Here is a 12,604-nt window from a genome sequence, read left to right on the forward strand (position 1 = left end):
CCACAATTGATCTTGAGGGTGATGAGGAGCCGACTTTACATCTGATCCTTCCATGGTTTTATGCCTTAAAAGCCCATTGTACTCTATAGGATGATGATGAACAGGTAATATTTCATTTCTTTTAAATTTTAATGTGAGTCCCCTGATATTTAAATGTAAAAATGTTTTCATACTAAATGAATTTTCAGTACTTGAAGCCTTTGAAACAAACCGGTGGTGTCTTCCTCGAGCACAAAATCGAAGTCACTATGTTACACAAAATTGCAACATTTTTGGTGCCAAAATATCGCACATTAGAGAAACTAAATGTAGGAGAACAAATGTCTGTTTTGGAGGCAGTCGACAAATGTGTGCTGAAGGTAAGATTCTGTAGTTATTTCTTCATTCTTCTTCTTCATTTCGAATCACCCATCTTTGGGGTACGTCAGAGTAATCACTTCTTAGATGCTTATGCTCTTTTCTCCTCCCAATAGTTCTTCATTCTAACTGATCTCCTCCTCCTTTACTCCTCTGATATCTGAATCAGTTTTCTAGTGTTTTTCTTAACTTGGAACCTCTTAGTTTTGTCTTTGGTCACGGTTTTGGCTGTACCATTCTTTAACATGAGTTCGGTAATCTTAAGATCTCTCAGGTCCTTTTCAACTTCCATAAACCAATTGGGTTTAGCCTTTAAAAAAAAAAAAAAAAAAGAGTCAAAGATCTGTTTAGTTAATCTGTCAGGATTCATTTGGAATATATGTCCATAGAATTCAATCCTCCTTTTCCTCATGGTATCCAAGAGTCTCTCCGACTTTACGTAGAGTGATTCGTTTCTATAAAAAACTTGTTTGTTATTTTGGAATTTTGGACCCATGATCTTCCTCAATATTTTCCTCTCCTTGATTTCCAATTTCTACACTTGCCCTTTCTTCTCCATGACTAGTGTCTCTGCTGCATAGAGTGCTTCCGGCTTAATTACTGTGTTATAATGCCTTATTTTGGTGTTTCTCGCTTTCATTGCTTTTCCTTCAAGGTTGTTCCATTCAATCCATTCCCCTAGATACTTAAAACTCTTCACCACCTCTATTTTTTGAGCTCCTACTTTAATTCTCTTAGGAGAGTCAAGTATATTCGTCATGATCTTCGTCTTTTCGAAAGAAATCGTAAGTCCTATCTTCCCTGCCTGCTCTTGTAATTCAGTGATTTGTTCTTTTGCTTCCTCCCACGTTTCTGCGAGGAGTGCCAAGTCGTTAGCAAATGCCAAACACTTAATCATGATTCCTTTGTTTTTTGTTCCAAGTCTTATTCCCCCTCTCATTCTTGCATTCCATTCCCTCACAACTTTTTCAAGTGCACAGTTGAACAACAGAGGGGAGAGACCATCCCCTTGCCGGACCCCTGTTCTGACCTCAAAAGGTTCTGATAGTTCGCCCATGAATCTGACTTTAGAGGACATATTCGTGAGCATCTCCTTGATGATGTTTAAAGTTTTCCCGTCCAAACCAAACTCCTCCAAAATATTGAACAACGACTCTCTGTCTATGGAATCGTAAGCGTTTTGGAAGTCTACAAAAGTCACTATATACGGTTTCGCCCTCTGCTTCTGGTATGCTAAAATGTTTCTGAGGTTTAAGATCTGTTCAGGGCAAGATCTTCTTTTCCTAAACCCTGCTTGATACTCCCCAAGTTGGCGATCCAACTGAGGTTCAGCTCTTTGCAGTAATGCCCTGGACAATATCTTGTATGTCACATCCACCAGTGAAGTCCCTCTGTAGTTGTTGGGATCCGATTTCGAACCTTTTATGTGAAGAGAGTATATCAGGGCCATTTTCCATTCTTCTGGAATAACCTCATTCTTCCATATCTCTTCAAAAAGTTTTTTGAGTGAGACAATTGCATTTTTGCTTGCATACTTTCATAATTCAGCTGTTATCTGATTTTCCCTGATACCTTGTTATTTTCCATATGAGTTAGTATTGTCTGGATCTCGCTTATAGATGGGGGTTTAGAGTCAGGGTCAGGGGATGACTTTGGTCCACCATCGAACGCCATCTTTTGGCGTGGTTCTTCGCAATTCAGAAGTTCCTTGAAATATTCTGCAAGTATCTTACAGTTGCCCCTATTACTATATGCCATGTTCTCTTTTTTGTCCTAAAATTGGAGAGTTGGGGGGTCGTACCTGTTTAGCTTCTACCTGAAGATCCGATAATAGTTTCTCATGTTGTTCTTAGCAAAGTCATCATTTATCTTCTGGAGTAGTTTGTGTCCTTGTTCCTTCTTAACTTTCTTGATCCCCATGGACACCATCTTCCTAGTTTCCACAAAGTGTTGCCAGGCACTCTCGTCCTTTTTGGTTTGCCAGATGTGCCACGCCTTCTTCCTCATATCAAGTAGTCTATCACACTCTTCGTTCCACCATTTGTGCTTCTTTGTCCTAGTAACAGGCGCAAGCTGCTCTGCCTTGGTTATAAGACTCTTCTCCATTTGCTTCCACTCCTGACCTCCCAGGTCGTTGCTTAACTTGCCCCAGTCCTCCTTGTTCTCCTTTATTTTTTCTGGATCATATCTCCTTTGTGCAAGGTTTTTCCTTTGAAAGTAACTCTTGGGGATGATCTTCAGTTTCACTTTAGATAAGTAGTGGTTTGAGTCGAGGTTGGCCCCTCTGAGAACCCTAACATTTTGGATTTCCTTATGAAATTTCCACTTTATCGCAACATGATCTAACTGGAATTCTCCCAGGAGAGGGTTAGGTGATACCCACGTCTTCTGTTTTCTTGGCAATTTCTTAAAGCTAGTTGACTTTAGGAACAAATTGTGTGCCTGGCATAATTCGATGAGCCTGACACCATTTTGGTTAGTCCTGTTACATGCTGGGTAACACCCCACTATATGCCTGAACCTTTTCTCTCTCCCCACTTGGGCATTAAAAACCCCTAGAAGGATGACGTTATGTTTATCGGGTATCTTCTGGATCGTGTCATCTAGTTTATCCCAGAATAATTCCACCTTCTCCTTATTCCTTTTGTTGTCAATGTTTATAAGGATGGGAACATTCAAAATTGTATATACTTTGTTGGTGGACTTAAACGTGAGTGTGGATAGCCTTTCAGATGTAGACTCAAAGCTTGTAATGGAGTCTAATACTTTCTTGTCAATTACGAAACCTGTCCCAAGATGGGGAACATTTTTCATAACTCTTGTCCCCATCTTCCCCTTAAGTATCCTGAATCCTCCCGATTCAAAGCTGTCCTCATCCAAGAATCTGGTCTCTTGCACAGCCATTATGATGATTCTATGTTCATTTAATGTGTCTATTAGAATCTGGTCTCTTGCTCAGCCGTTATGATGATTCTATGTTCATTTAATGTGTCTATTAGAGTCTTAAGTTTCCCCACTTTCAAAAGCGAATTTGCATTAAAAGTGGCTAAGTAGTTTGCTTTTCTGTATTTTATTTTGTTTGAGCTTCCACGACGCTCCGATTCGTCTTTGTGTGACGTTGCAGACTCCCCAGAATCCGAATGTCTGCTTGCGCACTTATGTGCACCTGGGGTAATTAGTTTCACATCACACTTTTCCATGACTGATAATTCTTTGAATTCTGGGGGTGACTTCTAGAGTCATCGTTTGTTACAACCGAGGTTGTTAACCCCAGAGGATTATTCACAGCCGCCCCTTACATGGAGGCAGACGCTGACCAAAGGCCGCCAATTTGGGAACAGTCGCTTTTGGATTTTGATTTGATTTTTATTCCGTGGTGAACTCCACTAGGCTCTTACGCTCTCTCCGCCATTGGGAATCGGATTCCTCTTCTGCCTTTGAGACCATTGACCAGGTTTCACCTAGTAACCCTAGGCAGGGGCCCTTACAGGGTGCTACCATCCGGAGCCAGATGGACCCTCGTTTTTCCTCATCACTGGAAAGCACTTATTTATATAAAAATTTAAGTTATCTCTGTGGCCTACTAGCGGCCATGATGCTGGCCGTAAAGTAATATTGTAATGTTGAAAGGTGGAACTAGTGAAGCAAAGATAACTTGTAGCCATCTTGTTGGCCGTAAAGTCTTAACTGACAAACACATTATTGATATAGAAATATAACTATGAGCATACAACATTTTCCATAAGATGTTACTCTGTGACATTTCTACTGATAAATTTTGTTTGATTAAAAATGTGACCACGAGTTGAAAGGTTAGTAACCAGGAAAGAATAAACATGAACTATGTGATCTTTTAGGCGCTATCTTCTAACTTCCATGGTGACTTCATTTTTCACAATGAGGGAACGGAATACTAAATTATGAAATAAGCGACAATCACATTAAAAGACACATAAAAAGTTAACCTGACTAACCGCTTAGACGAACAGGAATCCACATCACAAGAAAAGAAATAGAAAAACTACACACACACTTCTTCATTGTTATTATTATTATTATTATTATTATTATTATTATGTATTATACCTATGCAAATTAGATATTTTCAATATTCTAACATTAGCACAAAATATCAATAACTTGGGCATATCTATTTTCAGAGCAGCTACCCAATCAAAATAGACAAGAAGTCCCATCTTCTTCAAATGAAGAAAATTCAGTGCAACGTAAGAAAGCGAAATTTGACGACTGGGCAGAAAATTCGCCAATGATACATGGTGAGGTCGTAGGTACTTGCAATAAGGGTTTATTAGTGACAAAAATATACTGTGGTGGTGGAAAAATAATTCACACAGGTTTCCCCGACTTGCCTGTGTAGCGAAAAAAGTGCTTAACATACCTGATACGAGTGCCTTCAGGGAGAGGCTCTTCAGCTGCTTGGGAAATTTAATCATCGAAAAACGTTCCCGTCTTGATGTGCAAAGACTTAATGACCTCACAGTAATACACACAAATGATAATGTGTCCATGCATTAAATATTGGTATGCAGTATGAACAGTATGAGGCGATCACAAACTAAGAGAGCAAGTGGTAAAAATTACACTTCTAAACTGATTAGGTTTATAATTATTTCTTTTAGTTTAGTGGGGAAGGGGTTCCTAAATTATTAAATGTATTTCAAAAAAGTTAAGTATAAAATGAATCTTTATAAAGATATTTATGACCTGTACCTATACTATGTATATGGTTCTAATTTTCTCGAATAATAAATAATACATTATATTTATGGTCATATTTCCATCAACTGTCATTATGTTTATATAAATATTCAAATATTTTGCTCAGAGAACCTACTTTTCATTAAGTAACTATTTTTGACAGAGTGAAATATTATTTGTTAATTAGTTACATAAGATGTATGAAATACAAAATAAATTTAAATATAATATAACATAACATAACATAATAATAAATAACCATATAAAATAATATTTGTGTAGACGAATCCTATAGAAATTCTGTCATGTAACAACCCCTTTCCTGTCTGCATTCACACGAGTCTCACATCAGCACAATAAACGAGCAAACATCGATTAACGCAGCAGGAAGAAGAAAGTAAGCAAGCAGGCTAACCTGTAGCCTGTCCAAGTTGGGTTGAGCTTGACCTGGCCAGGAGTGCAGCAACCTGCCTGTATTGCTGTTTACGTGCAGCTAGCTTGCCTGCTCTACAGGCAAGCATGGGCAAGTTAAATGCAGAATTTGTACACTTCTGACACGTTCTCCCTGGGAATACTACCACATGCCTTTATTAAATCTATGAATGTCATGACCAGGTCCTTTCCATATTCCCAATTCTTTTCCATTAATTGCCTCATGCTGAAGATTAGGTTCACTATAGATCTTCCACTTCTAAAGCCATACTGTTCCTCTTGCAACTTTCCTTCTACCTTTTTTCTCATTCTCCTCTCTCTTATTTTTTCCAGTATTTTTGCCACCTGTGATAAAAGTGCGATTCCTCTCTAATTAACACACACAGTTTTTTGTCCCCCTTCTTAAAGACAGGTATTATTATTCCCTTTCCCCACATGTTTATGTTTCCATATGCTCTTTAACAATCTGCTCGATAGCTGCTGTCGCTTAAGTGCGGCCAGTATCCAGTATTCGGGAGATAGTAGGTTCGAACCCAACTGTCGGCAGCCCTGAAAATGGTTTTCCGTGGTTTCCCATTTTCACACCAGGCGAATGCTGGGGCTGTGCCTTAATTAAGGCCACGGCTGCTTCCTTCCCAAACCTAGCCCTTTCCTGTCCCATCGTCGCCGTAAGACCTATCTGTGTCGGTGCGACGTAAAACTAGCAAAAAAAAATCTGTACACCCATTGTAGTCTAACAGGTCCAGCAGTATCACTTCCACACTAATTTCATCCATCCCTGGTGCCTTCCCAATTTTCATTTTATGGACTGCTAATTCCACCTCTACTATTGAATCATCACACCATATTATTACAGTCTCCTCTGCACAATTTCTCACATTCAGCAGTTTATCAAAATACTCCTTCCATCTTTTCTTTACTTCGTCTGGATGTGTTATCAACTCTCCATCTCCCTCTTTCATAGCTTTGTACAAACTCCTATCTGTATATTTCCATACAGCATTCTTTTACTGCCAGCTCCATCTTTTTCCAGCTTTTGTATGAATCCTTCCCAACTTTTCTTCTCTTACCTATTTCTTACATTTCCTTTCACTATCAAGATAGGCCCTGCTTCCGTTTGCTTTCTTCTTTTCTATCTCTTTCCATTATTGTCATGCTTTCTTCTTTTCTTTCACTGCTTCCCTCCTATTCACTAAAATAATGACAATGAGGTAATTCTACAAGGTAAAATGAAGTTGTGCTAGATTAATGTGAATATTCAAGCTTGGAGGGTTGGTTGCTAACTTAAAGCATCTTTATGGCAGAAAGCCCATCAACAAAGTATGGTAACAATTTTAGACAAAAGCAAAAAGTTATTGAGTAGAGTAGCTGTTATCATAATAACATTGATGCCATGCCATCTTCACTCGCACTTTCTCCTCACTCCACTGTTCTTTACCCAGCACACTGATTGGCGATGGTTTTACATGGCTACCAATATATGGAATGCATAGTGGACTAACCATGGAGTCAACAAACATTATTGTCAGTCATAATCATAAACATGACCCCCAATATCAGCGACAATTTAGATTATGGTCCACCAGAAAGCACTGTTAGTGACATGATCTTAAAAACTTTTACGATACTGTCAGAGTCAAAGTTATTGACAAAGAGGTTTAAGTTACTGTTAGTGACTAAGTTAGATTCTGGTTTGCTAGAAAAATCTTATTTTTGCTGTTTGCTTTACATCGCACCGATACAGATAGGTCTTATGGTGATGATGGGATAGGAAAGGCCTAGGAGTTGGAAGGAAGTGGCCATGGCCTTAATTGAGGTACAACCACAGCATTTGCCTGGTGTGAAAATGGAAAACCATCTTCAGGGCTGCCGACAGTGGGATTCGAACCCACTATCTCCCGGATACAAGCTCAGAGCCGCGCGCCTCTAACCGCACAGCCAGCTTGCCTGGTACCAGAAAAATCTGTTATTGACAAAGTTTCAGAGTTTGGTTAGGAGAAACCTATGGCCTGCACGGGGAATATCAGCACTTGTTGACAACCAGTGCTCGGTGTTATAGGATGACTGGGTGGAGGAGTGGAGGCAATGTGTAATGTCAATGTTGTTACCGTGCCAATTACCAGAAAAAACAGACCGAGTGACAGGAAACATCTTGAGATATTCAAAACTTGCTATTCATTAAAAAAAAAAAATTCTTGGTAGATGAATGTTAATATTCCAATGTAGAGGTTGGTTGTTGACCACAATCGGTAGAAAAGCACACGGTACCAATAAGGTATAATACACATTTTAAATGTAAACAAGTAACTTAGTTATTGACTGTGCTGTACAAATGTTCATCATTCTAATTTATCCTTCATACTTTCTTCTCCTCTCTTCTTAGTAAAAATACTGCCAATCAAATTGTTTTCCCTACAGAGGCCCAGCTTCTGCACATTTCATGGCACTGGTGTTCTAGATGTCGATGCCCCTGGAAATCCTACATTCACCAATCAGTATCATCTCTATAAATAAACAAAATTTTAAAGTACAGAAATGTACAATACCTTGAATGGTTCACCGTAAATGGACTCTCCTCCTGTTCCAGTTCCAGTGGGATCACCCCCTTGTACAATAAAATTCTTCACAACACGGTGAAAAATGGTTTGGTTATAATAACCTTCCAAGCATAACTGCACAAAGTTCCTACAAGCTTTAGGAGCTTCTTTTGACCATAGCTCCAGATCAATATCACCCACAGTTGTTTTTAATAGAACCTGTACGAAAAAAATAACAATACTACAAGGAAATAATGTTATGGGTTTAAAGTCGCTTTAATTGAACTGGAGGTCTTAAAAATACCAGAAATATGCCATATAACCAACTAAAAGTGATATGATAATGAGTATTCTATTTATAAACTGTACCTTTCCATTTGTTGGAGGTTCTTGGATGTAAATATTACTCATAATGAGATAATTTGTACGTTAGTAACTTCCAACTAATACACAAGCATGATACAATATCAACGACAGAAACTACATAAGCATAGCACAACAAAACTCAATTCTTTTCAGCTCACAACCCTCACAACAATACAAGATAAAAAGAATTATATAGGCACTGCCTCAGGTGATGTTTACTACACATGTCATAATATGTCAAACAATTCCGATCAGCTGTGATCATCCATCGGTTTTGGATTGAGATTGAGGTTCCATGTTTGAATACACTTGACTACAGCGACATCTATAACATTTACTTTGTTTACATCCAGCACGTGTTACATTTCCGTGTTTATATGTCAATTAAAGCGGTGTCATTTGTAGGCGCAATGATAAATGTGTGACTGTATTAAAAACATTAAAATGAGTGGGTATTCCGCAAGGAAAGTTGACCGAAAGCAAAGAAAATCAGCTAACATTCTCCGCAGAGAAACGGGAATCAATTGTTCAAATGAACCAACTAAGGTTTGTAAAATAGCTATAATTAACAAAGCGGAAGGTAAATATAACTCTCTTCCTAGATAAAGTGAAAGTTTGAAGGTGGATACTTCCACTAAAATATATTTAACTGTTCTTAATTCGTTGTCGGCATTAGTTGTGTTTTTGGTCATCAGTATCATGTCTTTACCTTTGTGGAACCTGAATGATCCCATATGTGCATGCAACTACCAGACCTAGGATTTGAATGGTTACGGGTTGAAAATGATTTATGTCAATATTTTCCAAAAAACTTCAAGATAGTTCATAACCTCGAACTGAACCAACTAGCGAAGTCCTAACAATTCCCTCTAATTTCATATCGAACTTCCTTCGTATCATTTAATGAAGGAGTAGGTAAACAACGGATAGGGAATCTGCCACCTGGGTGACAGCCCTAAATGCAGATCAGTGGCTATTGATTGAGTGATTGGACGAGCTGTAGCACCTTTGACTAAATTGGGTGTGTTCGAGGACATGTTCAGCTCGCCTGGTGCAGATCTTTCTATTTGACAGCCATAGGTGATCTGCGCATCTGGATGAATGATGATGATGATGATGAGGTAGGGAGAGGGTGAAACAGAGTTAGTACGCAGCCTACTCTTGTTGTCTAACACCAAGGTATCTGCTCAATGCTTAATGTCCCTATCTGACAGACGAATCTCCATCAACAGTGTCGTATGCCATCACTCTGTATGAACATTTTGGAGAGGCTTAGAATTGAATCCAGGCTTTTGGCACCCAGTCTAGTAATATTAGAAATTGCGGCCTATCCTACCCTGCCAGCCAGTATTCTGATCGTGAAATTTTTTTTTCCACCAACAGCACTCAAACCGCTGGGCTGAGTGACTCAGACGGTTTAGGCGCTGGCCTTCTAACCCCAACTTGGCAGGTTCGATTCTGGCTCAGTCCGATGGTATTTGAAGGTGCTCAAATACGACAGCCCCGTGTTGGTAGATTTACTGGCACGTAAAAGAACTCCTGCGGGACTAAATTCCGGCACCTCGGCGTCTCCGAAGACCTTAAAAAGTAGTTAGTGGGACGTAAAGCAAATAACATTATTATTAGGACTCAAACCAGCCAACCACGGTGCCAGACCATATAGACTTAATGCCTGAACGTTCGTGGCCACCAATCAGGCTTATTAAATCCCAGTCTTTGAACAGTTGGTATTTTCTTATTATGAATGATGCTGACGTCAGAAGCCTATTGTTTTAACCCTGAACTGGTATGGCGGGTTTGAGTTACATAACTAGTATGGTAGGGGTCAAAACAACTTGAATACCATGTTTTAAATATTTTTTATTAGGCTAGTAGGAAAATTAAGGGATATTCAATTATTTAACTAATTATTTAGTATGTACTGAATATAAGAGCCAAATGTTTGGTCAAAACATATGTCCCCACTGTAGCAAACTAACAAATCTGCAAATTGCCAAAAAATTAGGAGAGCTAAAAGAAGTTGTGATTACTCATGTCAAATAAATGTTTCTATTTAATGATTGGTTAGCCATACGGAACGAGTTGCAGGTGTGAGACTTAGTCAGTGGGTAGACATTATATAAATAATAAAATGTAGACCAAAACTTCAAATCTACAAATTCCCTAGTTTGTCACTTTCGCTAGTTTGCCATAGTGGGGACGATATGTCATATGATAGTCAAATATTCAACATAGCTTCCTCTGTGGATCATTGGTAGAGTGCTGCCACCGGATCCCAAGATCACGGGTTCAGATCCAACAAAGGTGGTTTCATTTTGCCATTTAACGTGCCCATTCCATCTGAGCCCAGCTTCTTTTACTTTTTCCGAGATTTTCCCCCATTTAGCCTTTCACTCACCTCTTCATTCTCACTCGATCCATTCCTGTGCATCTCGATTTTGTTTTCCCAACAAAATTAATCTGTTTCTCTACTATCAGGGAGAGTAAAATGGAATATTGAAATTGATTTGCAAGCAGTCTAGATGGTGTTAAATCAAAATGCTTGCATATATTATGATAGCTGAGGCCGTACTATGTGTCTACTCCTTAGTCTCATATGTCCTGATACAGGATCAGGGATGAGGCGAGAAGAAATTATATAGGGTTATGGCATATTTTTACGGTCGAATGCCCTTCCTGACATCAAGATTGGTTGAGGAGCTAATGAGGATGAAATGAATGATGGCGAATGAAATTGGGTTTTAAGGAGATGAAAGGAATCTGCTGTAGGCTGTGTATAGGAATTGTCCCAGCATTTGCCTTGAAGTGAAAATGGGAAACCACGGCAAACCAGTAAACCATTCTTAGGACAGCCGAAGGTGGGGTTTGAACCCACTCGCCTTCCAAATGCAGAACTCGGCTGCATAGTGCATAGCTGTCTTAAGTGCTTTCGATCAAAAATTTCCCGGACTAGCTCTGTAGTGCACCAATAGATGGCACCACAGGGTTGCGCTAGCAGGTATAGTGATTTTCATCCTTGGCCTTAGTTAAGGTACAGCCCCATCTTCAGGGCTGCCGACAGTGGGGTTCAAACCCACTATCTTCCAAATGCAAGCTGATAGCTACGCGACCCAAACCGCACAGCCACTTGCTCGGTGTTATAGAGGTGTTTTTGTGAACATGTGTGTATGGTAGCCTGCGATTTCATCACGGACAGAAAAGTGGAACAACGAGCCAACATAAAATTTTGCGTTAAAGTGGTCACATTGGCCACATAGACGTTGAACATACTTGAGTAAATATATGGCGATGAGGCGATGTTTCAAGTGGCAGATGCACTTCACAGTTGGAAAGACATCCTGTGAAGCCGAGGAGCAATCTGGGAAACCTTCCATAAGCATAACCCCCCCAAAAATATGGATGAATTCGGGAACTTGTGCATGGACATTGTCGTAGGATGATCAGCAGATTGCAGACATTGTTGGTGTGTTATATGGGTCAGTGCAGAAAATTGTAATGTCAGAATTGATCATGGAGCCTGTCCCTTCCAAGATTGTCACTGACTGTTGACTGCTGAGCAGAAGGAATAATTCATCATGGAATGCCAAGATCTCCATGAGTATACTGCAGATGATCCATTTTTCACGTCAAGGATCATCACTGGTGATGTGTCTTGGGTCTACAGGTACAACACTGAGACAAAGCAGCAGTTATTGCAATGGTGGACTTCTCCTGATTTCTTCCTTTTCCTGAAGATGAAAATGTTGGATCTATTACGAATTGTAAAACGTTTTGGACTCGCTGATTCAAAATGACTTCTGGGCTGCATTTCATCAGTGGCAGAAATGGTAGGACTAGTGCATTGCTGCACAAGGTGACTATTTCAAAAGAGACAATGTTCAGACTTCGTATGAAAGGTACTTTATGGTCAACAGAGATAATCTGGGAAGTTTTTTATCAATGTTTTGATCCGACCTTGAATAATCATCCAATCATTTGTGGACAGTGTTTATATTAAGGACCTCAGAACAAGGATGCTTCTGGAATCCATGGAATCCTCTACTCTGGTTCTAGAGAGACAAAGTTGAGCCAGAACTGGTTTTTCTTTGGGTACTCCGCCCGTCATCTTTCATTTCAGCAACACATTCCAATATTATATCATTTCATCTATCAATCATTAATCATTGCCCCAGACGAGTGCGACAGGCTTCGAC

The 12,604-nt window shown here is 39.5% G+C and overlaps 2 protein-coding genes across 5 annotated transcripts in view; one reads left to right on the forward strand and one right to left on the reverse strand.

Annotated features, from left to right (window-relative positions):
• Positions 1-8,707, reverse strand: part of LOC136866469 (spliceosome-associated protein CWC27 homolog) — a 34,933-nt gene extending 26,226 nt beyond the window's left edge. Inside the window, exons 1-2 of the mRNA XM_067143460.2 lie at positions 8,415-8,707; positions 8,055-8,264 (exon numbers count right to left, since the gene is read on the reverse strand). Coding sequence (XP_066999561.2) covers positions 8,055-8,264; positions 8,415-8,456 — 252 coding nt within the window. The 5' untranslated portion in view covers positions 8,457-8,707. The remainder of the gene's footprint in view (positions 1-8,054; positions 8,265-8,414) is intronic.
• Positions 8,708-8,768: 61 nt separating this feature from the next.
• Positions 8,769-12,604, forward strand: part of LOC136867399 (alkylated DNA repair protein alkB homolog 8) — a 68,044-nt gene continuing 64,208 nt past the window's right edge. For 3 of the 4 annotated variants that reach the window (XM_067144590.2, XM_067144592.2, XM_067144593.2), the window contains exon 1: positions 8,769-8,957. In XM_067144590.2, the coding sequence (XP_067000691.2) occupies positions 8,829-8,957 (129 nt within the window). In that variant the 5' untranslated portion in view covers positions 8,769-8,828. Of the gene's footprint in view, positions 8,992-12,604 lie in introns of all 4 variants that reach the window. The other variant, XM_067144591.2, reaches the window with a different exon arrangement.

This window comes from Anabrus simplex, chromosome 3, assembly GCF_040414725.1.
Source record: "Anabrus simplex isolate iqAnaSimp1 chromosome 3, ASM4041472v1, whole genome shotgun sequence".
In the NCBI taxonomy this organism is placed as follows: domain Eukaryota; kingdom Metazoa; phylum Arthropoda; class Insecta; order Orthoptera; family Tettigoniidae; genus Anabrus; species Anabrus simplex.